The sequence below is a fragment of the Spodoptera frugiperda genome, chromosome 25 (assembly GCF_023101765.2).
Source record: "Spodoptera frugiperda isolate SF20-4 chromosome 25, AGI-APGP_CSIRO_Sfru_2.0, whole genome shotgun sequence".
In the NCBI taxonomy this organism is placed as follows: Eukaryota; Metazoa; Arthropoda; class Insecta; order Lepidoptera; family Noctuidae; genus Spodoptera; species Spodoptera frugiperda.
In genome coordinates this window covers 19,884,452-19,910,728 of record NC_064236.1, presented here as the reverse complement: position 1 = coordinate 19,910,728, position 26,277 = coordinate 19,884,452, and the positions used below count along the sequence as shown (strand labels likewise).

Below are 26,277 nucleotides of genomic sequence, written 5' to 3'. Positions count from 1 at the left end.
TGTTATTTACGGCGGGTGTTAACTAGGGCACCTACCATAGGTACACACGACTCAAATCGAACTACATGCTTTAGGATTTTCTTTTAGAAATGCTACATGGAGGCTATAAAATGATTTGGGTAGATGCTTAAAGATGTAGGTTTCTTCGTCAGTCAAGTTATGAGTTGCACAAGAGGTTCGATTCCTAGATCAGACAAATCTTTATGAAAATTACAATTTTACTGTTCGAAAAATCGTGAAATAAACAAAACAACATTGCCCACTTTACTACATTTATTATTTTCTTATTAAAATTAATATATCCATGTTGTTCCATACTCTGATGTAAAAAAAGAAGCACGACTAATTAGGAAACCACGCACGGAATTCAAAAAGAAAAACAGAAAAAGAACAGAACAAACAAAAATTCACCATATTCACATAAATATACGTCACATTTTAAATTATTACAAAAGAAATATAAAAAACATAAATGTATCTACTTTCACGTACTTTTAATTAGACTACGCATCACGAAGCCATGTTTAAAAAAATATTTAATCCATACGGAGATTAGGTTATGTTAATTCGCTCTTTTAGAGGTCCCTGCGTCATATCGCCCAAAGGCTACGCTTTTTCATGGAGGTTACCTGTGCCTGTAGACTCTTTTATGTACATGAAAGTACGTATTGTATGTTTTCCTGTTTTTATGCTATGTAAGGTAAAGAGGTTGTAGTTGATGGGTTATGTATAGTATACACCGTATTTTTGTTTTAGTTTTCCTGCGGTAAAACCACTTGCCATCAGGAGTACCTACTTTCGATGCATAGAGTAAAAATACAAAAAAAAGATTAAATGTATTTAAAATAAATATTTTTCCATAAGCCGGTAAACGAGCAAACGGATCACTTGATAGCAAGCAATCGCCGCCGCTCACGGATACCCGATACACCAGAGGCAATTCAAGTGAGTAGCCGGCCTTTTGGGGTTTAGGCATTTAAGAGTTATTGGGTAAAAGGGTATTAGGATGATTGGGAAGAGGGGCTTCCTGTAACCTCACTAATACAACGAAACACAACGCAAGCGTTGTTTCACGTCGATTTTCGGTGAGGCCGTGTTATCACTACACTCGAGCTGTCCCAATCCTGCCGAAGCATGGCTCTCCCACACTTAGTACAAAAATACATAAAAATGAGAACTACACGAGTTGAGTAACATAGTAGCGGCTGAAACCTGTAACACGCTTTTCGTGTTCGCAGCTAAAAATGTTGGTACAGGCAATCACCGCCATAGGTGCCATGTATATAAATAATAGGCTTTGTTATACAGACAATGGTCATATACTTTAGTATACGATTTGTGCGAATAAACAGCCGATGTGTCTTGTGTTTTGTATAGATAGCTAAGTTGGCTACTCTTGTTACTTTCTCTACTCAACCTGCGGGTTTAACCGACACCGAGTAAATGTGTAACAAATCTAAATTTAAAGTAAGTATCAATATTGAAAGTCAAAGTCAAAATTATTTATTTCAAATAGACCGGGAAGGCAATTTTGGATGTTAAAGCAAATATTACAATATAAAGAAACCAAAATGTCTGTCTGTCGGTCAATCTTTTAGTGAAGATATTTGCTCGTTCTAAAGCGAACGTCGTCACTTAAAAGATATTTAATTTTATATACATAATATGTACCTAATTAAACATTTACACCTTATGTTATAAGTTATTCTTAATCCAAAGACGTGTGCTAAGCGTGGAGATTATGGAAAATATCTCTAATATTATAGAAATGGCATGTAGTCCAGCACTGGACTGACACGGGCTGTTGAGGTACCACGTGTGAGTGAACGTCGATATTGCAATGAGATTGGGTTAGAGCTGTGTATGACATATTGATGGAATGGCTTCGAATGCCTACCTCCAATGTATTGTTTACTTCCTCGCTGGGTGGTAAAGAAAATTATGAACTCATTCTGGCTAGTAGGTGTAGAATGTAGATTCTATTATTCCTATAATGTATCGGTGTTTGACTACAAGAGTTTGCAGATAATTTACATAATTTTGGGTAATAGTCCTATGCGTATATACACAATTTTAGATATCGTTCTATTTATAACATTGTGATTGAAAAATGCAGAAAAAGTTTAAACTTAAATCACAACCTCTCCCTTATATGTACATAGTTTAATCAAAGACAATGTACACTTGAGTGCGCACATATAATACTTAAATAAAGCAAAGAATAAAATACTGCGGTAAACTCTAGCCAGCCTCCCCTGACCAGGTGTACTCCTGGCATACACTGAACAAATTATGAGGAAGCGTCGGTTTTCGCACGTTGCTTCCCTTTGACATGTGAACCGTGACTTATGGATAGTTAATCGGTTAGATTAACATAACTAACACGCTGTTACACGTACTTTGTCATGGCGGCTCGGTTGGCTTGCTCCTTGCCGCCTGTGGTAACCACGGATATATTATGTCGTAACGTAATTATAATGCATGACTGGATTCTAATATGTTTTGTATTTATCGCAGGTCTTACTTTGGGGTTTGGTGTTTTGTTTATGCAACACCAGAGGCCTCTTAAATACAATCCCGATCGATCGATATTAATATTAGATGCCCATTGCATCCGTATTGCGTGGATATTGAATGAAGTAAATGGTATTAAGTATGAATTTATTATTGTGTTCTCTAAATGCAATTTTAACAGTTACGATTGGGGTTGTTATAGTTTTGACATTCAATAATTTTTGAGATTCCCTATAGTGGATTGAAATTGCATTAACATCGAGATTGGTTTCAAGAGTAAGCGCACAGGCTTAACCAGAACGGCAATGCAAAATTGATTAATGGTCAAATCCCCATCAGCTGTTTGGAGTAACTAAGAGGCTTGGCGAGCATAATAATATGTGCTGTATTACATCTGAATATTTTAACGGATATTCAAAACCATTATACAATTTCTAATATTACTGAACATCCACATCAAAGCGGTTACTAACGTTAATTTCAATTGCTGAATGGAAGTTTGAGAGGGCGGAAAATCTTTTCTTAGCCAAGTAGCCACATGGTACATTAAGTTTAGCCTCTTAGCCTTTTTAGAGGTAATAATATGCAGCCGCGCGAACGAGTGAACGTCCCCATTGCAATGGTAATTTGGCTCAGTGGATTGTGACGTCATCAATTCAAAACCACTGTGTTTAATGAAGTCGTCAGAAACAGTTGCCACACGGTATTGTTTGAATTTAGACCCGTTCTGTGAATGGCCAGGATTATTGTCGCGAGCTGTGTGTAATGATACTCGTATGTAATATACAAATGAGTGGAAGGGATGTGATAAGAACACATTAGTTTGATTGTGATTCAATTTTTTAAAAGCAATATTGGGAATTTTTATATATTAACTTAGTATTTTGTGACACCCTGAATGAGGTCAAAAATTAAGATCAACTTATGGCTGTCAAAATTTTCGGTTAACGAAGAAATTATCTGCTTAAAATTTCATCTCGATCCCTTCAGCCGTTTTGTCGTGATTGTGTAACAAAAATACTAACAAACACTCAAAGTTTCACATTAAGATTTATAATATTAGTTAGATTTCAAACTGACTAATACCATAAAAGCACCATATACAATGCAAATTTAATTAGTAATATTATTGGTTAGGAAGGATAAGCTTCTACATTCGTGTATTAATCTCTATCAAACCCGTGCAGATAAATTGACAACATGAACTAATACTATTATGGAATCAACAGCTCAATGGCTGCCAAAGTAATTGGCTTTGTCATCGCTTGTTAGTAAAAAGCTTAGATATTTGAAAACGATTTAAAATTGAACTAGCTTTGGGTGCGCAAATAATTTTTTAATCCTTGAATTTAATGTTTTTTCTGCTCCCATTAACTATAAGGGTAATTAATTATCAACGACAGCCTGTGACTGGTCGGTTTTAGACTATAGGTCTCCCCCACATAATAGGGCTTGCCCTAAATTCAACCCTTGATAGGGGCTTAGAAATCGCTGTTTATAAAGTTCAGTTCTGTCTGGCTTCTATCATATATCATGCGCAAATAGTATCCTTAGTATAAGTTTCCTTTACGTTTAAGTACTTAATTTAATCGACTACCCAATCAGAGCGCAGAACGCGCTCTGTTTCGTTTTCTTTGAATGTTAAGTTTAGTCTTACGAAACTCACAAGAAGATCCAGAGCGGTGACTAAATTCCACACTATTATTACTATACCGTTTCTATCATATTAAAGTACTAATATTATGCTAGAAGGGATAGGCAGAGGTGTACATTACGGCTTGTAATGCTACTGCACAAAGTGCACAATGTATACCCACTTTGCACCATTTGTGCTATAAGTTCCATGTAATAAAAGTGAGTAATAACATTGTAAACACAATAATACCGATCTCATTATTATTTTGATGACAGCTTCGATTGTTAAATACTCGTTCACTGTCTGGTGGTAATGACATTACAATAAATAGTTGTCAATACAACATGTTGGTTGTCGCAGATTGAAAACTGGTTATTTAATTTCATAACTAGCTTTACCGACCACTTTTAGTAGAAACAGTCTGAAAGATCTGACATTATACATAACTGAAAGCAATCATAATAAAAAAAGATTCAACTACTGCCATCATATTCTCAATTAGAAAATAACATTTGTGAGGCGAGGCAAAATATTATGGATAAAAAATCTAGTGGTATTGGCACCCTGCCCAGCGCACTTCCATCTGACTGGCTTGCTGATATTCATTCCAGTTAGGTTGGAGTCAGTCTGATTAAACTCTGGCCAGTCAGCGCACCACTAACGCGATCCCGAAGGTTCCTTTAGATACCGGCTAACAATATCTCGTATCTAGCACTCTGTCGCTCTTTAATAATACGCCGCTAATGTCCTAACAATATAAAGGAGACAATCATTTCTCCTTTTATTTTTGTCTTAAGTGCCTTCTTGGGATTTTCTTTTTATTATGAGCGTTCTTCCTATTTTTCCTATTCTTTACTTGAAAAATTGTGATTTGTCTTAAGCTCCATTAATCTTAAACCAAATCGTTGACGAATATTAGGGCTTTATTCTGTATTATGTGTTTGTATAATCAAATAAAAATATTTATTAATAACACTATACTTAACAGAATCCCAAAACACATGCAGCAAAACTCTGAAATATTATTTCATAAAATATACGCGAAGCATTGTAACCTTACATAATTATAAACACAGCCTCCAAGCGTACACTAAGCGAAGTATTTCATGAAATATTCATACCGCGACATTCAGTTTAGAAAATTCAGTTTAAAAAAAAAAGGTTTCACGTTACAAACACAGTAGGCGACTTAAGTGAGTTTTGAAAAGGCCTAATGTTTCACGGAAACATTATACTTTGGATATTGCGTTACTAATTAAACCGGGGCCGGGTCTAGATGATCTGTTAGGAAAACAAGCCGGGCTAAGCCTGTTAGGGATGATAATCTTCTTTTTTGTCATTTTATTTTTTGCCGCTACATGCCTATAGATGGCGTGTGTGACCGTAGTCTCTGGACATCGCTAGCGTGTTGCTGACCCATCGTATTATCTTTTGACTGTCATTCTTTTGTTTCCTCATTGTGTTATAAGAGCGTTGAGTATCGTGTACGAAACCATTTACTCCGAGGATGGACGCTCCCCAGAATAATGGCGCAATTTAACAGCTGATTCAGAATCCGAAATTTTCACTTATCAGACGAATAACAGGAATAGTTCACTACACTGGTATTCTGGGGGTGAGGTTATACTTCCCTGGTTAAGCCCAAGTCACATAAAGCAGTTAGTGTCTACCACCGCACGTATGGTACGTTTCCAATCGAACTACACCGGTATGTAGGCTCCGGGGGGACCTAGATCTGACGCCCAATTTCCCTCGGTTACAGGTCATCTGTTCAGGTAGTCTAGATAAATCAAAGTTGCCACAATGGTAATATTAGTAGTATTATGAAATCCGTTTGGCTCGGTTGGATTTGATTTGAAAATTATTCCTAAAACTATGTATAGCCATTAAGATTATCAATTTGATTTGTGTGTTGATGAAAGAGGTTATGAAAAAACCTCGGGTATAAATTACACCCTAATATATTTTCCTGTTTTACAAATAATTCGTTTGCAATATCCAGCCCCAAGCTTGTAGATGCTGGTAGATTTTGTGTCTACTAACAGAAAAAATAATTCACAGTTCTGTTCACTCTCTTGACATAGCACTAAAATTTATTTTAGACGGTGATAATAAAAACTACACGACACAAATGTTCCTTCTCTAGGAATCAGTGAATTTACTAAGCTCATTCAAAAACCGACTTTAATTTTAGTTTATGTAATCTTTATTTTAGTATGTAAAGAACCGCTAAAGAGCTGGTTCATGTTATGTTCCCTGCAACGTTAATTAGAGAGCAGTGTAAGTAGGTGTTAGTGAATTGTAGAAGTACAACTAGCGAATCTTTTATAAGCCCGTAAGATTCAAGCTACCTTTTATTTGCCACGGAATGCTAAAGCAAATACCCATGTATTAAATCCTTTGTTCATTCTTGTTGAGAGAAAGATTGTTTCTCTTTATGAGAGTATAATTTTTATACTTTTGAATAATTCGTCTGTGTTGACCGTCTGACTGTTTGTTAGCTGTACAGTGCATCGTGCTTGATTTGGTTCCCGGTTGGAAAAGTTTTCATAATAGGGAAGGTTAGCCTAATGTTCATGAGATGGTTATAGACTCAAGTTTGTTACCAATTTAATTGAATGTGGATATACTAGGACCTTTATACTAAATACTAAAAATCTTTACGGTACTAGGAAAGTCAGGCAATATACGAGATATTACATTATGTATTGTATGTAAATAGGTATAAGGAAAGCGAGTACGCGTATAAATATTCTCGTAAATAAAATATCTAATCGGTGAAATTAATCCGACGTTCCTTTGTAAAGCGTTTCGTTTTCTTAGGACCCACAACAAAATTTAATCAGTCGGAAAAGTGCGAAGAAAATACAATTTTCTTTTCCGGGTAGGGTCAAGTGTGTAGACAAACAAAATGAGGCTCCACCAGTAATTCAGGGTGCGAAGGAAATTAGTCCTGGTTCCTTTATTGTCACCATATTTATGGGCCCACGACATTTTGCAGCGATTACGGGCCATTCGGGCCTTATGAGCGAACGTGTCTATACGGGGAAATATTACCCCCTAGTATATAATAGATGGAAAATAATAAGGACATGTTATTGTTTTTAAACCATATTGACGTTGGTTGGACGACCATTGTTAGATTAATTCACGTTTCTTTAAATCGCAATTTATTTATTTCTTAAACGCAATGCATAAATATGTTCATCTTCACACTTGAAACAATGATTTTTCGCAAATGAGCAGTCGTATCAACTAATGGTAGTGATCACTGAGTGTCCGGGGATGCTCGTAATGTCAGAGGAGATAAAAGCCTGTTGGCCTATTGGAAGGGGGGGGGGATTGAGCCCAAGTAACCACACTGACAAAGCAAAATACAACACCGCCATTCTACAAGAACAATAAACACGAACATCATAGACTTTTCCACAAAAGTGTAAGAAACAACACACCTGTCACTCAGAGAGAATTTCCACGAATTTACGAATAAAATATGGTTGTCGTTATATGGATAGCCCGGAATACGGTATTGTGACGATCAAGTGACAACATAGGTCGTAAGAAGCTCACAGTTGTGGAAAATGTACTTGATATCAAAGATTAATACTGCCCGGGGAATTTCAAGGAAACCTTTCATGTCCCTGTTTGTTTAGGCTCCTCGAAGCATCTTCAGCTGGACGAGGAGATCGCAAATATAACGCAAATATTTATATTTATATAAGAAACCGTGATTTGACATCCCCTATACATACACGTGTGTATGCTATGAATGAACTATTATATAGATAGGTAACTACAATGAGATGTTAGTAAGGTAAATGGCAGTAATATTAATGTGTATTTGGTATATTTTCTCGATATTATTATGTTGTGTCATTTATTTTCTTTAACGGACTAAGATTGGTACGACGACCCTATTCACTCAAAAATAACATTAAGCGGAATCTCTATTCAGCATAACAGTGAATCATTTATTAAAAAAAAACATATTTTTTTTGTAAAATTTTCGTCTGATCAAAACATAAATCGTGGGTTCGCTATAAATATTCAAAGAATTGGAAGTAGGTATGCAAATAAAAATGGTTGCCATCATTTGTCACTCTTGTAACAAACAGCACAGATTCCCCGGCCCCTGCATTAAATTTGGATAAAAGTATATTTAAAGGGAATGAGTTATGACCCAAGGGACACGGAATTGTGAAAAACTGCAATACAGATTGAAAAATGTTTTTTTTTTCATAATATTTGTGCGATATAATATGCCTTGTCGCGAAACTAGGAGAAAATGGATAAGACAGAGGTTCACACATTAAATGTGTCACCTAGTTTAGCCAAAAGACCTTATTATAAACTGAACTAAATACATATAACTAACTGATTATTTTGAGAATCACCAATCTCACTGATTAACATTGTTTGTGACTCGACCATCAAGACAGACAAGTATGAAGGTATAATTACGAAAAAAGCATTTTTTTCTTTAAAAAACGTTGCCCCACATTAGGATTTTCTCCTGTGTCGTGGGCGCGTTTACAAACATACATTTTCACATGCACATGACACCCAGACCCGAAACAACAATTTGTGGATCACACAAAGAGTTGCTCCGTGCGGGAATCGAACCCGCTACCCGTTGCACGGCAGCCAGTTGCCCAGCCACCGCGTCAACCGTGCAGCTTAAACATTGCGAGGTTCATTTGCCAATACTTGTACACTAAATAATGTAAATTAGGTAAACAATATCAATGTACCACTTGACTTGTTAACTGTAACATTGAATTTGACGATCACAACGTTCCATTTCACAGATAGTTAATGCGTAGTACCAGTTATCTATTAGTTCCGATTGAATGCACCGCGTCTGTGGCATAATGGTGCCTTTCACACTACAGGTGTTATTGCGACGATTAATATCTGACAACTAATTATAACTGGCTGATATTGATTTTACATACATACATACATATCGTCACGCCTTTAATCCCCGAAGGGGTAGGCAGAGGTGCACATTATGGCACGTAATGCCACTGTATACACCCACTTTTCACAATTTATGTTGTAAGTCCCATGAAATAGGGGGTGAGCCTATTGCCATATACCGGGCGTATTTCCAGACTCCGTGCTACCACTGAGAAATGTTCGAAAAACCGAAAAAAGCCCAGTAATACTTCGCCCGACCCGGGAATCGAACCCGAGACCCCTTGCCTGGCAGTCGCACTTGCAACCACTCGGCCAACGAGGCAGTCATCATATTGATTTTGCCTCATCATAAGCGTTATGAACAGAGTAGTATTTATGTGAGGCTACTAATAAAGTGCATGCTTCTTTTATATCTACATGCTTCTCATTGGTAATCCTCACGCTTTAAAGGTGGATTCAAAGTCAAAGTTAAAATTATTTATTACAAATAGACCAGGAAGGCACTTTTGAACGTTAAAGCAAATATAGTAATATTAAAAACGTCTGTCTGTCGGTCAGTCCTCTAGTGAAGCTATTTGCTCGATCCAAGTGTAGATTCCTATGGAGAAGAACGAGCAAGAAACTCCATAGGTTACTCTTTTTTCAATCAGATTCACAATACAATTCTTGCCTATCTTGATCCCTCAATTGGGATCACGGTCCAGGTTCATCACAGAGAATTGATACATTGTCTCTGTCAAATATTAAATTAATTTCGCATCTTCACACAACGACCTTTCATGTTCCTAATATTTAAGGAAGAAGCTGGGTAGGTAATATTTCACCCCCTTTCCTAGGCTTACTGTCTACCCCTCTTAGATTTACAGCATAGTAATAACGCGCTGTCTCGAAGGCTGTATGAGGTCCCTTCGATAATTAGCAGGGGGTCTGCTTACCCTGCTATGAAAGAGATGCTTGTTTATAACGGTGTGAATATTGCGATATTAGTTTTTTAATTTATTGACGGTTATTATGCAAGGGTGAGTGAGGGGCTTGTTGGACAAAGCAGACGTTTTTTGCTATGTTACATATTTTAAAGGCCTCGTATTATTAAAGGGGAAAAGTGGGTGTTTTTGTAAAACTTTACGTTCGCATACCGTAATACAGATATGTCACGTTTGTTTATTCTTCTGTAGAAGAGTGTTGAAACTTTAACAATTACTACATAGTTCGTAATTTAAGACTCATCCTTACTTTAAAGTGTCTCAAGTTACCTCCCTGGGATTGACCGATAGGAGAGCGAGCCAAACCTCTGCGACCAAAAGGTCGTGGGATCAATCCCTGTGAACCGACTTGAACTGTGACTGACCCCAAGGCTTTGGCTATTGATGAGGCTAACTGGAGTATTAACAGATATTATCCAAGCCGAATTAAACAAAGGGTAATGAATAAAACAGAAACGATTATGAATCAAAATTTTATGTGCCCATTAACTCAACATTTGATTTCATTCTTAATTACTTTTATAAAACAGTAATGGACCATTTTAAAATCCAATTTTTATTTAATTCGGTCTCTTCGGATTTTGTTTATCTTATTTACTCCATTCCTTTGTTAAATTTTAACAAGATACAACGTAGAATTATGGAAATTTATTATGAGTGCTCAAAGACCTGGAGGGTCAAGGAGGGAAAATATTCGAAGTTGATGGTCAGCCCTCCGTAATTGGAAAGGCATCTAAAAAGAGGACCATTAGGAGCTGAAGAAGAGGATAAGGGCCCATTAAATTTAAATGGTTGCAATTGTAAGCATAACGTCGCTTGAATGATCGTGATCTCTACAAGAGTTTATAAACATAATATAAATATAAGCTCCCGCTTTCGTAAAGTGTACACAAACTACTAAGTTTCAAGTTTATTTCGACTCGCTTGCTCTGCGGAGGTAAACATTTTTATTTTGGTTACAACCTTAACTAAATAATAGTACAATTCTTAAGTACCTACATTATTGTACAATTTTCTAGACATAGCGGCCATTGACCTCATATACATCTTCAAATAATACAAGTTCAATAGTTAGTGTATTACACTTAGTCAATATTTGCTATCATATAATTATCGTACCACTTTCTTTGTTAAAATCTTAACATTTCATAGCGATAGTGCTACACTTTTATTAAAAGTCAATATCCTGTCATTTTAATTTTAAAAGAGGAAATTCTTTTTGACCGAGGAAATTCGAAAAATTCGAGGTTATTAGACAAAACGTGGGCATCGAAACTGGGAATTTTAATAGCTAATATTTTGAACGCTAGTTTTCGATAGCTGTTAGAAGGCTGTGGCCATCAAAGTGAGGCGTGAGGTGTGAGTCATCGAGTTTGCGAAACGTTGTCTGTTAGTATGGAGCCAATTTTCCATTTTGGTCCTGTATAATCTCTCTGTCCGGTTTCGGATTCCGCAAAGGGACAAAGGGACCTTTAATTACAGCGCACTCGTCCGGCCGTGTGACATGTTTCTCTTCAGTGTGCTACGTTAAAAAGTGAGTCTGTTTCCAAAGTAATCGGGACAGATAGCTACGAGAGACAAACCACATTTTTCTTTTGAATATATAAAAAATTTTCGGAGATATTACTTTTTTTGTTTCGGGTATTATTTTTATAGAATATAAAAAACGACGTCAACGAGGAGATGGGTCACCTGATAGTAAGCAATCGCCGCCGCCCATGGACAACAGAAACACCAGAGGCGTTACAAGTGCGTGGCCGGCCAAAGTTATTAGGGAGTAACCTCACTCACACAACGAAAGCATTATTTCACGTCGGTTTTCTGTGAGGCCGTGGTATCACTCCGGTGGAGCCGGCTCATTCGTGCCAAAGCATGAGTCTTTTCAATCTCGGATATTTTTGAATCTTTAAAGATTTTACAAAGAGTCTTTTTGTTTTAGGTTTAAGTAAGAAGGTGATTACTGCAGCTTACCATATCAATTTTTGAGTCATTCTCATTGTAAAGACGTGTAATAAAGATTTTTTTGGTTTAAAACTATTCAAAGACATTCAACATTTTCTACACGATTCTATTATACGATCCCTACCCTACACTAGCTAACTCTATTCTTGCCAAGTGTAGTGATGTGACTATTCCAGACTAATAACATATTTATTTATGAGTTAGAACTACCGAACACAGCTTTCCACTTTAAAGTGCTACAAACAATGTAGACAGAATTAATTTGACTACGTGTTTAGTTCTAAATGGGTTTAACACACGTCGTTTATAAATGCAAGCTTTTGTAGCTATATTGTGGCTGTCAATCTGATGTCTGCTTTAAATGCTCTCAGTGTTGTATTTAGTTTTACTAATTTAGTCGACTGATTAGTTGAGATTAAGTTAGCATGGAATGTTTGACGTTGTCCTCCTGTTATTTAGTGAATACGAGTATTGCCATTGCGATTGTAGTTCTACTTTGCATTTTTTTTTACGTTTAAACGGGTTGACGTTTATTTAGTCGCTATCTCCTCTGATGGTAAGTGATGATGCGGCCTACGATTGAGCACGTCTGCCTATAAGCTACCTATTTACTTAGGCTTTAAAGACACCCAGGTTATACTTATGAGGAAACACATGTAAAAGGAAGAGATATTATCATAATATCAGGGGAACACTTATTTAATCGCAATTATAGGTTTACTGCTCAAAAATCCACCCTGATTGGTAGACGAGCTAGAAACAGCTGTTTACGTTTTTCCGTGAACGCTACTGCCTGATCTTTGTCAAATAAGTAATCATTTAAGTAGTCAGATCTTACAACACTGTTAGGAGCTGTGATAATTCTATATGTTCAGCCATTATCACACGGATCCATATATAACTGCGTTCCAACTGAACTGTTACTAACAAAGCGCAGAGATAATAAAATTTATTTAAACTAATTACAATTTCAAAGCAATTATCGTCCAGGTAAATGCATGGATGAAATAAATAATTAGCAAATATTTTATGGCCATTTAACCTAGCCAGTAATTGTGACCACTGAATTATTCACAAACTGTTTAGTGTACGGTTACGGTTACGTTTGTTTTTGACATTTCAAGTGCGGTTTTGGTACTTACGAGTACCTTTGTTTTGTTTATACGATTATGGGTAGGCAAAACAAAGGGGTAAATGAGAGTTTTGTGTTTGTTTTCTAGAAAAATCTGTTGATGTAAAGTGGATATATTTTGTTGTATATAACCATGTTGTAATGCAATAATTAATATATTTAGTGTTTGTTGTTTAACCAATAATGTGTTTAATGAAAAGTGTCGGTAAGTGTGCGCTGTAATATTTTGAGTGCCATTTAACTTTAAGTGAGATCATGGTGAAGTAGTTATATTGCAAACTCCGCACTCAATAACAATTAACGATTTAATGATGTTACTTTAAATACATTGTTACAAACTAAATCTAGTACACAGTAGTAAATGACCAATAAATAAAATAGAAGCAAAAAGTACGTAGAACAGTAAGACTAGCATAAAAAACGATCAGAAACTCTCGAAGGAGTCACTGTCGCTGTCAACTTGACAATTAAGTTTGTGCCCCTATACACATGGCACAGATAGAGGACTTGTTCGTCCAATGTTGAACATACTTACATTTCTTTTTTTTATTGAAAAACGGTTTCTCATTCTAGAATTCTAAATGTTTTTTTAAATTTTGATTCTTTAAAAAATGTTCAATATTCTGAACTAAAACAAATATTTGCTTTTACAAAGAAGAAGAAGAAGTGCTATCAGATTTTGTAGTGTTGTTTGTTACTAGCCCACTACCCAAGACTGGCAGGACACTGGCCTGCGTATATTTTATGTATAAAATCACTTAAAAAGTGATTTCGTAGCCAAATGGCAAAAAACGGAACCCTTATAGATTCGTCATGTCCGTCCGTCCGTATCCTTACTGGGACCTGCGTATATTTTATGTATAAAATCACTTTTTTTTTTTTTTCAGCTAACACAAAGTGTACTCTTCTTAGTTTCATATATACGGAGATCTATTCCACTGTAAATCGGAGAAATAACTTTGTTTATATTTCAAACGAATTCTTCCCAATAACAGAACTTCCCAAAATCGGAGAAATAACTTTGTTTATATTTCAAACGAATTCTTCCCAATAACAGAACAATAAAAAACAAAAAAAAAAAAAAAACCTTTTTTGAATATTCCATATTTCCACACTTTAAATTGCCAATATAGCTAGGTATATAACGTACATATATCAGTACTGTGAATACTTAGAATACTAATAGAATTATATATGGGTATATTTACTTTTCATCCAGTATACCTAATATTATTTGTAAATTGATCACAGTTATTGGTATACCAATAACCTTACATTGAAGTACACATCAAAAATAGACGCCCATTGATACGAGATAATGTAATATAATAACACCGACAACTGCTCGTTAGTTCAACATTATAATCTGACATAACAATACTATTCGCAAACAGTATTCAATTTGATACCCGAATATTTTCACTTAGTTAAATCTTGTTCAAACTAAAATGATCAATAATTCGTTCTGTTATTTGCAATACGCTGTGCAGGTTACTGGACCGATTTAATGAGCAGTGAGCATTTTGCATTCACTAATGAACAGACGGATTTTGATATTAAAACAAAATACGCAACATTTATAAATAAAAGGTCTTTGCTAGCTTGTGTTCCATTGAAAGATACGAGCATTTTTATTTTTCTTCTTATTAACGCTGCCTCGTTAGTAGAGTGATCGGAAAATGCAATGGTTTCGGGCTAAAGTCTCGGATTTCGTGTTTTTTTCTGTTTTCGAAGCAGCATGGAGTGCGAAATACCACCTACACGGTTTTTTGTGATCTGTTTGCGTCTCTCCATTTTACAAGTGAACCAGTACTCGTAGTACTTTTGTTACGTAGAAAACTTTGTATTATATTAAAAGTATTCCTTTACCACTTCTATCACATCTTTCTTTGTTTAAAAACATAAACCCACGACGTTAAAAATCAACTGCAAAGAATTTACTTGAAACCTCATAAATAAAATTAACGATAGAAAGGGATCTGCGGCGCCTCTTATATTTCAACAGCTTATAGCTGTCTGACCGCTCAGCGTCGCAGACTTTTTTCTCAGTGATATTTATGCGGCGTGGCTCCCAACTGTAGGGAAGGTATCCGCTTTCTGCACGGTACGGTAAGGGTCAGGAAAGTTCCCTCCATCGTGTTTCTCCCCGTTTTAGCAAATACACAGATTCTTTAACTTTATTTTTGTTCCTTTGTGTCGGCACGATCTCAACAAGATCAGTGGGATTGATAAAAAAGATTAGCTAGTGAGACGAGGGCCCGACTACCCAATGTGCGCAGAATGTAATTACGTGCTTAGATATGTACTCGCGAAGGGTTTGTGAAAGAACCTTTTTAAAAGTCCGGTCTTGTCCTGTAGTAGGTGCTGTAATCGTGTGTCTACTTTAGACACAGCCAGGCTGAAATTATCATAATATATTTCGTTCGAGCAGTAAACGCGACACTTTGTAACGTAGGCTCGGCTCGTTCGTACCTTTTTACGAACTTGAACAGATTTAGATGACGTTACGAATCTATAGATTCTGCTCGGGTTTAGGATTTGATACTCATACCTACCTTCTTTTGTTTTGAGACATTCTGTGTAGATATATTTATGTAGTTTCGTAGATTCTATCGGAAGGCGCTGAAGTAGTAAAGGTGAAAACAAGATATTATGTAATGTTTGTAGCCAATTACAAGTAAATCTTTGGTAAAAATTTCATTACCTTGCATAATCTTATACACACGATAAAACTAAATATTTAACTATCTTATTGACACTTAAAATACAATCTGCCGAGCACATGGTCTGGGATTTGGTCACTGACACAACACGCTATATCTAATCTATCTAAAATAGTATGGAGTGGAAAAAACATTGGGTAAAAAGAGCCATGTTCCTGCTTTGAAAAAAGTTTTAATGTTTTTATACGTTCCAGACGGATCACCTGATGGTAAGCAACCGCCGCCGCCCATGGACATTCGAAACACCAGAGACGTTACAAAAACGTTGCCGGCCTTTTGGGGGTTAGGAATTTATTGACGTGCAAAAGAGTTACATTGTAACCTATTTACAGAAATAAATATCATTTATCATAAGAGTTGCTGGGGAATTCGGGATTGGGAAGATTGGGAAGGGAGGAATTGGGCCTCTGGTAACCTCACTCACACAACGATGGTTTTTGATGAGGCCGTGGTATGGGTCTCCCACACTTAAAATGATGAAAATCCCACATCTAAAATGAAGCTGATTTTTCATTAATGCAACAAGACTGATTTTCGTAGATCACAAGTTGTATTTACTACTACTATATCTAAGTGCGGCTGCCCAACTGCTGTATGTAAGTTTCCCATTAACCAAGTTATAGTTTTAACACCTTCCACAAATAGCCAGGAATAAATCGAGTTATTTACTATGTTTAGTATGTAGACTAGAATACTAAGCTATAATATAAAAATAAATCGCTAAATGTGTTGCTGAGCGCAATTCTCGGAAACAGCTGAACTGACTTCGATAATTTTTATTATAATTATGTAAGAAAAAAAATAATAAAAGTGTTTTTGGCGAAATACATTTCGCGGGGTTAACTAGATTATTATATGCTAGGTGTTGTCCCCGAATTCGTCTGCGTACAATTAAAATATAATAACATGACTTAAAAAAAATGTGTGTTTAAATTTTTCTAAGAAAGTCCCGTCAAAATAGATCCAGCCGCTTCAGACATTTGCCAGAAGAAACTAACAAACAAACAAACATTGAAAAAAGTGTTATACATAGATAGTTGCCAGTAGCGTGATGTGCTATTGGAGAAACAAACTGTGTATATGTATACTATATATCTATTATGTCCAGTAGTATACGGAAATGAGCCGTAGAAGATAATTAAGATATCGAACTGTGCAACAGCTGAGTAACTGGGGAAGCCTCTTTGTGAAATTAAATTCTAAACAAGTTAAACATTATATAACTTCCTCACTGGGTACGACTGGATACGATTGTCGAGTGAAACTTGGATTTGAATCAACAATAAAACATACGTATGTTTCGTTGAGTTCGAAAATCTCAATAGTAAAATAGAATTTAAAGTAAAGAGACCCACTATCGCACCCCTTTGCGGGATAAAACGCGATATTTGTGTTTGTGTAACATCTCCCTAACTAATTCCTGACAGGTGGTTTAAATGGAAATTCGTTTATACATGGTATTATTGCCTCCAGCGCTGGGTCGTCCTGTCTTTGCCCGAACGACTGTATGTATGTGTGTTGGTTTGTATGATCTCTGCTATTGAAAACATCTAATTTAACGGGGAGGGTTTCGCATAATATTAGAGGATTCCTTTGTAGTGTGATATTTGTACGTTTTGGTGAATATTCACCATATCATATGATATGGGGTTTCTAAAGTTCCGTATAATATTTCAACCGCTATTATTAAAATTGATACATGATTTATGCCCGAATTTTTAGCCGTACGCAGTTTCATCCTTGAAGATATACGTAAAGGTGCACTTAAACAATATAATCTTCCACTTTCCAGTTAGATTAGACTGCATGCTTATGTATCGGACATATTTCTAACAGAATTTTCAAAAAATCTAAATTACCGCGATCTTCTACTCGACAGTTACATTTGCAATCACTTAATTAGCAACGCAGTTAGAGAATATTCAAATCATCTTTTATTCGAAGTAAATTATTATGATTACTTACACATTATTTACAACTTAAAAATACCTAAAAAAAGGAATAAAAACTAACTTAAAACTAAAATAAAGAAAAAATAAAATAAAAATTCTCGTTAGGCGTCGAAGTACTCGTCCGCATCGCTGTAACTGAATTGCAGTTAGATATCGCATGCGCCTCAATGAGCCATCAGACCACCATTGATGGCACCCAGTAGGGCTGATGCCCGTTACGGAGCTGGAAAGACTTAACGGGTTTCCTGGATTCCAGATCGAAGAGCAGGAGTAAGAACTGGGTAGTTTTAAGTCAGTAAGAGTCTGACACTCCCTCTCAGCTCACCAAAGGCAGGAGAAGCAATTGGATGATTTTACGCTCTTAAAAATAAAAATAAGATACTTGGATATTTTATTATACTGATACTTCTATAGATGTTTTTAATGTATGTCTTTATCCAATATTTACTTTCCTTTGAAGCCGACCCCGTAACATTGGCTAATTTAATGAAAACAATTTCAGATTTTCTTCAATTTTTTTTTACTTTGATCATAACGACACCAGCAATTTATACTGCGCTAACTCAAAAAGCGTACTTTACAGTAGAGGCGTTTAAAGGGAAAAACATGATAACTTTTACATTAATTAAGATACTTTTTTGAAATTTGGTATGCTTAGTATTTAATTTATTCATTGTAATATCTCATATTTATATTTTCTTAATTATTTATATTTTTTGATTTAGCGCAAGTTAGCCGTATATAAACGTAATTCATCAAAAAAAATTTACATCTTATACACGTCTAACTTATGTTAGCGTAGTGTAGTACGGGACGTCGTAGTGCATGATCAATCATCTGATGCATATTTCAATATTTTATAAAGAACATGTACTTACTCACAAAAAGAATAGTCAACGTACCATTAATAAACTACTTAATACGTTAACACATAAGTATTTACTATGTAAAAGTCGCTAAGTCGTTCATTTTACAAACGAACAAGTATACACACGCACGCACTAAACTACGCTAACTATGAGTTAGCGCAGTGTTGCACGGACTTTGACCAAAGTGATACCCCCGCACACTCCGCTAATAATAGTTGGCGTAATATAAATCGAGTGATTTCAAAAATTACCTTTACTTAGCGTTTTATAAGATTTGTAACTTTCTTATTTTTGCATATTTCTTCTCAATTTTTTTATGACGTACGTAAACACACATTTTAAGCAACTTGGCATAAAAAAGTTTTTTCCAAATTTCGAGTTAGCGTAGTATAAATTGCTGGTGTCGATAAAATGTATACATTTCGAAGTAGCTAACTGCCTTGAAAAGCTTCTTTTTGGCGGTTTTTCTCAGTAACAGCACAGAATCTAGATACGTGTAGGTCGTGTCTGTGGAAACAAGCGCAATTATCTTAACACGAGTTCTTAGAAATAATAAATTATAGCTCAAACTCAAGTTACGGTTTTCATGTGAAATGTTATGTTAAGTCAATTAGAGAAAATTAGCACGAACTTGTATATTCCCGTAACTTCACTTGTATGTCTTATTTTATTGAAATCAAAAAGCACTTTTGTAAGTCAGGAACGCAATAAAAATGTCCAACCCAGTTGCCAGGATTATAGTAAACGCTCTTTAGAGAGTTGCAACCTTTTTCTAGTGACGTCACTGAAAATTGGCAATGAGAAAATGTTTCGCCGCGAGAGAGATGTTACCGATAGGAATCAAAAGGCGACCGACAACGCACTGGTAAATCCTCTAGTGTCGCGGATGTCAACTAACACCATTGAATGCATGTCGTTCATTTCAAGGCTCGGAACCGGTTTAAAAAATACCGGCTAATACCGGTTTATATCGGTTTTCCTCCGAACTTTTCTTAAGAACGTGAACATTTAAAGAACTTTATTTTAACCTAAATTAACCGGTTTATTCGACGAGGGGCATGTCGGTACACGCGTTGAAATATTATTTTTGAATATAATCTGAACAGCGCACGGCGTTTCTTTAATGTGCGTCCGTATTAACCGGTTTTTATTGATCTAAACCGTTTAATCCGAAAAAAACCTTTATGAAAATACTGTTCCAAATACCGGTTTAAAAAAACCGGTTTCGCGAACGAATGTAAAAGGTTTTGCGTACAAGTACATAATAGCGGTTTGAAAATTTAACCGGTATCCGAGCCTTGGTTCATTTATCCAAAAAAAGAATATCGACATAGTTTTTCGAGAAGCTAAAACAGAGGTATTATTTAAATGGACTCTAGATGTCGACATTTCAGTTCAGCAAGTTAGGTACAGAATTAATTCCTTCGTTAAACTAAACATAACCAATATTGGTGTTAAATTGGAATTTATAGGCGTGTTCATACGCCGATAGGCTCGCTCCTAAGTACGTGAGCCTAATAACGTCTAGACAAAAGGTACGTGTGGGCTGTGGATAGTATTTTCTGAATGTAGGTAGTCTTGTGTGAACGTGACGATGTTTTATTATATGTGTATTGTAATATTAATGGGAAAATATATAATGTAAAGTAGTGTTCTACTCATGTAGTAGCATAGTATATGGTACAGGTATGTTGATTCTCAGTAAAAAGATTATTTTTGTTTAGTGTGATCAGTTTTTAGAGTTAGTGGAGATAAAACTGTTTAGTAGTGTGCCGATTAGATAGTGTATATAGAGAAGATATGTATATGGAGAAGGATAGTCTTAAAAAATATGCTGTATAGAGTTTGATAGTTTACTACATAAACTCTTTATACTATCAAACATTACCATCAGATGAACAGTTAAATATTATGTTGAGAATAAAATAGCCATCTGTTGCAACGACTAGATTTTAAAACGATGAAGCTTTACGTCGAATTGCGTTGTTTTCTCCCTCGTATTTTACTGAATACTTTATAAGACCATTTTGAAAAGACAACTCTTAAAGAAGCTTTGTCAGTTACTATTAATATAATGCTTTGCCAACACTCTCCCACAAGGAAGTAAACTTTAATATTTTGAAGAAAATCATATTATACTATAAATTCGTTCACTAATTAAAGAACTCGTGATAAAAGTTATACAATTTTGAATCTAGACTCGTATACCGAAGTTCTTTTTTCATTTGACAACGGACAGTCAGTTGTACCCTTTATTTTAATAAGAGAGAGACATAACGACTCATCTCATTACAGCCGGCGTCTCTTTGTGAGATGTACAAATAGGAGCTGTGTCACAGGACGATAGGTCACCGGTCAGCTCCAAAGACCGACTCATTATTATATTTGTACCAAAACACGATTTTATTACCATTAGTATTTTGAAAGGCCAATGGTGGGTTTAAAGTTATGTTTCTTTTTAATACATGCTTTTTTCACATCGCACATTCTTTTGAGTGAAAAGATTTGGGCAAATTAAGATTGTGGCAATCCTTTGTTAGACTGCGACTAATTTTTACATAATGGGACTTGTTATTTTTGCTTTCCTGGCGGGTTGTAGTTCGCAGTACAAAAGGTTTAGGTTTATCACAGCACTACTGCCTTGTCTCTGAATAGTCCCTTAGTCAAGAAGAGCGAAGTTGGTAACACGAGTATTGTGTGGGTACTACTGGCAGCACACACCAAAGTTATGAATAGTAGTTAGACATAAACTTTTAATTAATGTTACACACAAGTAGTTTACATTGACGCTACTTTACATTGCCATTGAATTTGTAGTAGTAGAATTTAAAAGCTACACTTGTTTGTTTGATCCGTAGCTGCGGACTACCTGGCGGGTTTACCGAGACTTCGTCTCGAAAAGCAAGAGTAGGAACCGGGTGTGTTTTAGTCAGTAAGAGTCTGACACTCCCTCACGCTTTGCCCAAGGCGAGAGAAGGCTTCGGATGATTATCCCCTTTAAAAAAAAACACTTGTCCGATTTGAAAAAATATTTTTGTGTCGGATAGTCCATTCGACGATCAAAGAGAGCGTAGTATAGATGAATAAAAATTTACTTATTGTTTAACTTTATTAGTTTTGCAAGTTAATATCAAAACTAAAAACATTCTTCACTTCATAGATGTGGTACTGAAATGTTTTTTAATTCGCTTTAAATCAATTTAAGTAATATTGAGTGTATTTCTAAATGAAGCAAGAAATCTGTAAAGCAAGAAAGTTTCAGTAATTTCGAAGTGAGACAATCACGTTTCTTCGACCGTAGGTGATAACTGAATTCGATTCTGGAACTGAATAAAGGTTAATAAGATTTTTCAAAGACTATCTCATTGAGAGCCAATAGTACGATTACCGACAAAAGCTATTCCCAGTTCAGGTAAAGGATTTAGTTTCTTTTTTATTTTTAATATGTAATTTTATTATCTGAGGATTTTTGTTATTAGAGAAATATGAGAATTATTTCGATCAAAATACATTTCTGAAATAATATACTTAGCTAAAAATGGGCGTTATAATTTAATGTGCACCGGTCAAAGTCAATAATCAAGTAATAATGTAAAAATCATATGATTATTACATACATACATATGATTTTTACATTATTATTTTAAGTATGTGTAACGGAGTCTACGTATTTGAATCTGATAAACCTGAACCTTTTTAACTGCAAACTCCAATACGACTGGCAAGTGTATAGATTATACCCATGCGTGCGACGCGCTAAGTTTCGTGCGCGTTTCACGCACGGGTATAATCACCGGGTACAATCACGGGTATAAGACCCATACCAGACCACCACAGATGGGGCTGTAGGGCCCGTAATGCCTGATCCAGAGCTGCGGTTGACCTAGCGGGTTTACCAGAGCTCAGGCTCGAAAAGCAGGAGTAGGAACGGGTTAGTTTTTAGTCAGTAAGAGTCCGACACTCCCACTTGCCTCGCCCAAGGCAGGAGAAACCACTGGATGTTTTCCGCCCCTCAAAAAAAAGTGTGTAAATTATGGCTAGCCTTCTAATGTAGAAGAATCCTATAGTCCTAGCTCGCAGCAGCCGCTGCCAGTCGTAATGGTAATTTTGCTATTTTAAAACTAACTTCTAAATTAATTGGAGGACTAAGTGGCGAAGCTTTCGGTCAACAGTAAACGTTGCCCGGCTAATGATGATCATGATTTTCAAACTTATGGAAATTAATTTACCTTCGTAGTAGGGATGGAGGTGTTTTAGGTATCGGAGGTATCGAAGGTACCGGAGGTACGGAGTTATCGGAATATTATAACAAAGTGTGGGGCTATTCTCTCCCTACAAATAACACATTAATCGTGACTCGCGGTGTCGGTGTTCGCCGAGAACATGACTTTGGTTTTACACACCGGTATGAGGTTTTACTGCAGATACAATTTGTTTCAATGTGTGTACCAGTATGTAGATAGGTAATTAATGATACTTTGTACCTACAACCTACACTAATTGACGGTAATGGCCGATTTTATTATGGGTGCAACTTTTGGGGGTAAGTTTAATGTATGGATAATAATAATATGCTAAATTAACATGTTTTTGTCTGCCGTCGGTCGAGTGGTGGTTTGATACTCGACGTGAGTAAAATTAATGGCCTTTTTCGATTTTAAAAATTTCACCATTTGCTGCGGGTTTTATATACGGAACTAAAATACGTCGTGTTAGTGTAAATATATATTTTTAAAAGTGACTCTGTATACTCTTGTCTGTGTATGGATATATTTTTTTAAATAATGTATTCATTATATTCTTTTGTGTCAAAAGAACAATGCGTTTGTTATTGATAACCTTTTATGATTACGATACGAGCAGTTACAGAAGTAACTTTAAGCGGAGTACTGGCGACAGAGTTTACCTGCATCAATTTGGGTAAAGTATAAATAAATAGATTATAGTTATGAAACTTTTAGGATTTTTTAAGGGGAATAAGAACATGATCTAGAAAATTCTGCCATAATTTATTTAATATAGAAAAAAATATTATATCAAAATTTACATTGACGATAATTTCAAACATATAATAAACATAGTAATTATAGCTTTTTATTACCTTATTAATAGGTATATCGTCACAATTTTGTATGCTATCCAGTCGCGAATCAAAACTTTTCCAAAACGCTATCAATACAATAAGAAACAAAACTGTTTGTTTACAACACAGACGCGAATGTTACACACCACAGGCACACAATGTCTCGGCACGAAAGATAAATTATTCCCGTAATGATCTGTTACGTAGTTCGGATAACACGAGACCGAGATCTGTACCAAGTGTCGTTAAGGCCCTAATTAATTAATCCTAATGACAATCGAAAGAAATACGGCCTCCCCTAATTTTTCTCGGCCGTTTTCGCCAAATGTATAAAGAGTAAATTAAGCAATAATGTCGATATAACGTCATAAACCACAACAAGACACAATAATAAACAAACGTATTATTTTTTTTACTCCAATAAACTCGGAGGAAGATACGAATGCCGCGCGTAAAAAGTTTTGCGAAAGTTTTCGTTGCACTCACAGCACACTAATATTTTACTCACGGACGGACAATATAAAGGACATCCGAAAAATCCGCTTAGGACACCCGAAAAAAATCTCTGTTGTAAACAATTCGGCTGTAACTTATCTCCCGTCGTAAGACGTTCGCGCGAATTACGAATACAATTAAAAGTTCCCTAATTTTTTTCTGCACGGGAATAATACTGCTCATAATTATGGAGGATTTTGGACGATTAAAAAAATTATTGTGTTTGAAAAAATAAGTTTTTAGTGACGTACCTTGTTCGCGACGGGTATTCTTGGCTAGAGGCATGGGGACGTCTATCGCACACCGGTTGCGCGCGGATACTGTCAACTGCTTCAACTGGCTCGTTTCGGCGGGATTCTCACGGTGCCAGTGAGGCGACTATCGACTAACTTGACCGCGTCAACTATCGATAACTCTATGTTCGTCTAATTTTGCTGGTTTTCTAACCATAATTAATGGCAAATACTGTTTTTTTCTTTCTTCATGAAAATATTCGCAATTTGAATGGCAAAGTTGCGAAAACCATATTTTTTGGGCTTGTTTAGTTGTTCACGGATTAGACAAACGCTAAAAAGCCATTATGGAATACTATTTCCCACAAAAATTACGCAAAAACACAAAATTGAAAAAAAAAATCGTAAAATAATATTTTGTCGACGGCGCGGCGTCCCGCCCAATCTTCAAGACGCCCGAAAATTCGATACCCAAAGTTTCACGCACAAAAACATCGAGTTTAACATCACTACTGGAGGACGCATGCGCAATGGGTATCCCCGCGATTGCCCAGCAAAATACCCACGTTGATTGATTCTGCAACTTGTGCGCAGGTTAACTCTACACGTGCGTAAGCCACCAATTCTTAAAGAACTCCCAAACGCCCCGCACACCACACAGAGTAGACGCTAATGGGGTGTATAGACAAAAATGATGGTTCTGCTTAGGCTGGTCGGTCTTATCTGGGCTCGCTTGTTTTAAATGGTACACGCAAGTTTCGCGCGCGGATTTTACTTGCGATCTATTTTTCTTTGGTTTTACAATTTTGTGACTTTACATTCGATTGGATAGGATTTTGTGTGGCGAGATGCCTTTTTTAAAGTTTTATGTTGCGTTATTTTTTTTTATTAAGAATGTAAAAATTAAGTTGTGCTTAAGTATGAAGAGAAAGTTAACTTTAAAATTAATTATTTGTAAAAAATACTTTTATTATAATATCCTTTTTATAAAACAAAAAAATGCTTTTTTCTCACACAATTTCGTCCCCAATGCACTTACAAAACAAAATAGAATTAAGCCTCATGAATAATTTTTCCGACAATTTTATTTTATCACGGAAAAGTCTCCCTGAAACACAATATTGATACCGAAATCCGGCTTAAAAAAGTCATGTTTAAAGTGCTCAAATATTAGGTTAGGAAAATGTAGTCGTCGCGATTGTCGCTCGGCGCTCGTACTCTCAGGGAACATTCTAATCTAGTTTGCTTAATGTCGTCTTCCCACCGTCGTCTATTCTGACTTTATCTTTGTCGTTACTATCTAAAAATACTCCAAAAATAATATGATCTAGATTTCTTGTAGACTGCCTTCAAAATCAAACTGAAATTATGTGATAGAGTAACTTTTAACTTACCTATAAATCCGTTAAAAGTAGTTTTATTGTAATGTCTGAGAAAAACTAAGATGTTACTACGTCAAACTAAAAGTATACTATTTATATCTCACTCCATATAATCTTGGTTTTCTTAGTAAAATATCGGAATACTTTCAGCTCAGCTTGGAAGTACGAAACTGCCGTGTCCATTATCTTGATCACTTAAAAACTAAGCCAGTGTCACTCTCTTACATCCTTGATGGAAAAAAGTGTAAATTTAATTCTGTTATTCTATTTTCCGGTGAAAGATTTTCCACTTAGTCGGGAATTACTTTCACTCGCACACATGGGTGGATGGTTGACAGACGGGTCTGAAGATATGATAGAACGGGGGTAGCTTTTATTATTATGATTCAATAT

General features: G+C 35.8%; 1 protein-coding gene across 1 annotated transcript in view; it reads right to left on the bottom strand.

Annotated features, from left to right (window-relative positions):
* LOC118268421 (dipeptidase 1) overlaps positions 1-24,679 on the bottom strand; it is a 161,924-nt gene extending 137,245 nt beyond the window's left edge. The window contains exon 1 of the mRNA XM_035582904.2: positions 24,521-24,679. Within this exon, the coding sequence (XP_035438797.1) occupies positions 24,521-24,554 (34 nt within the window). The 5' untranslated portion in view covers positions 24,555-24,679. The remainder of the gene's footprint in view (positions 1-24,520) is intronic.
* Between the last annotated feature and the right edge of the window lie 1,598 nt (positions 24,680-26,277).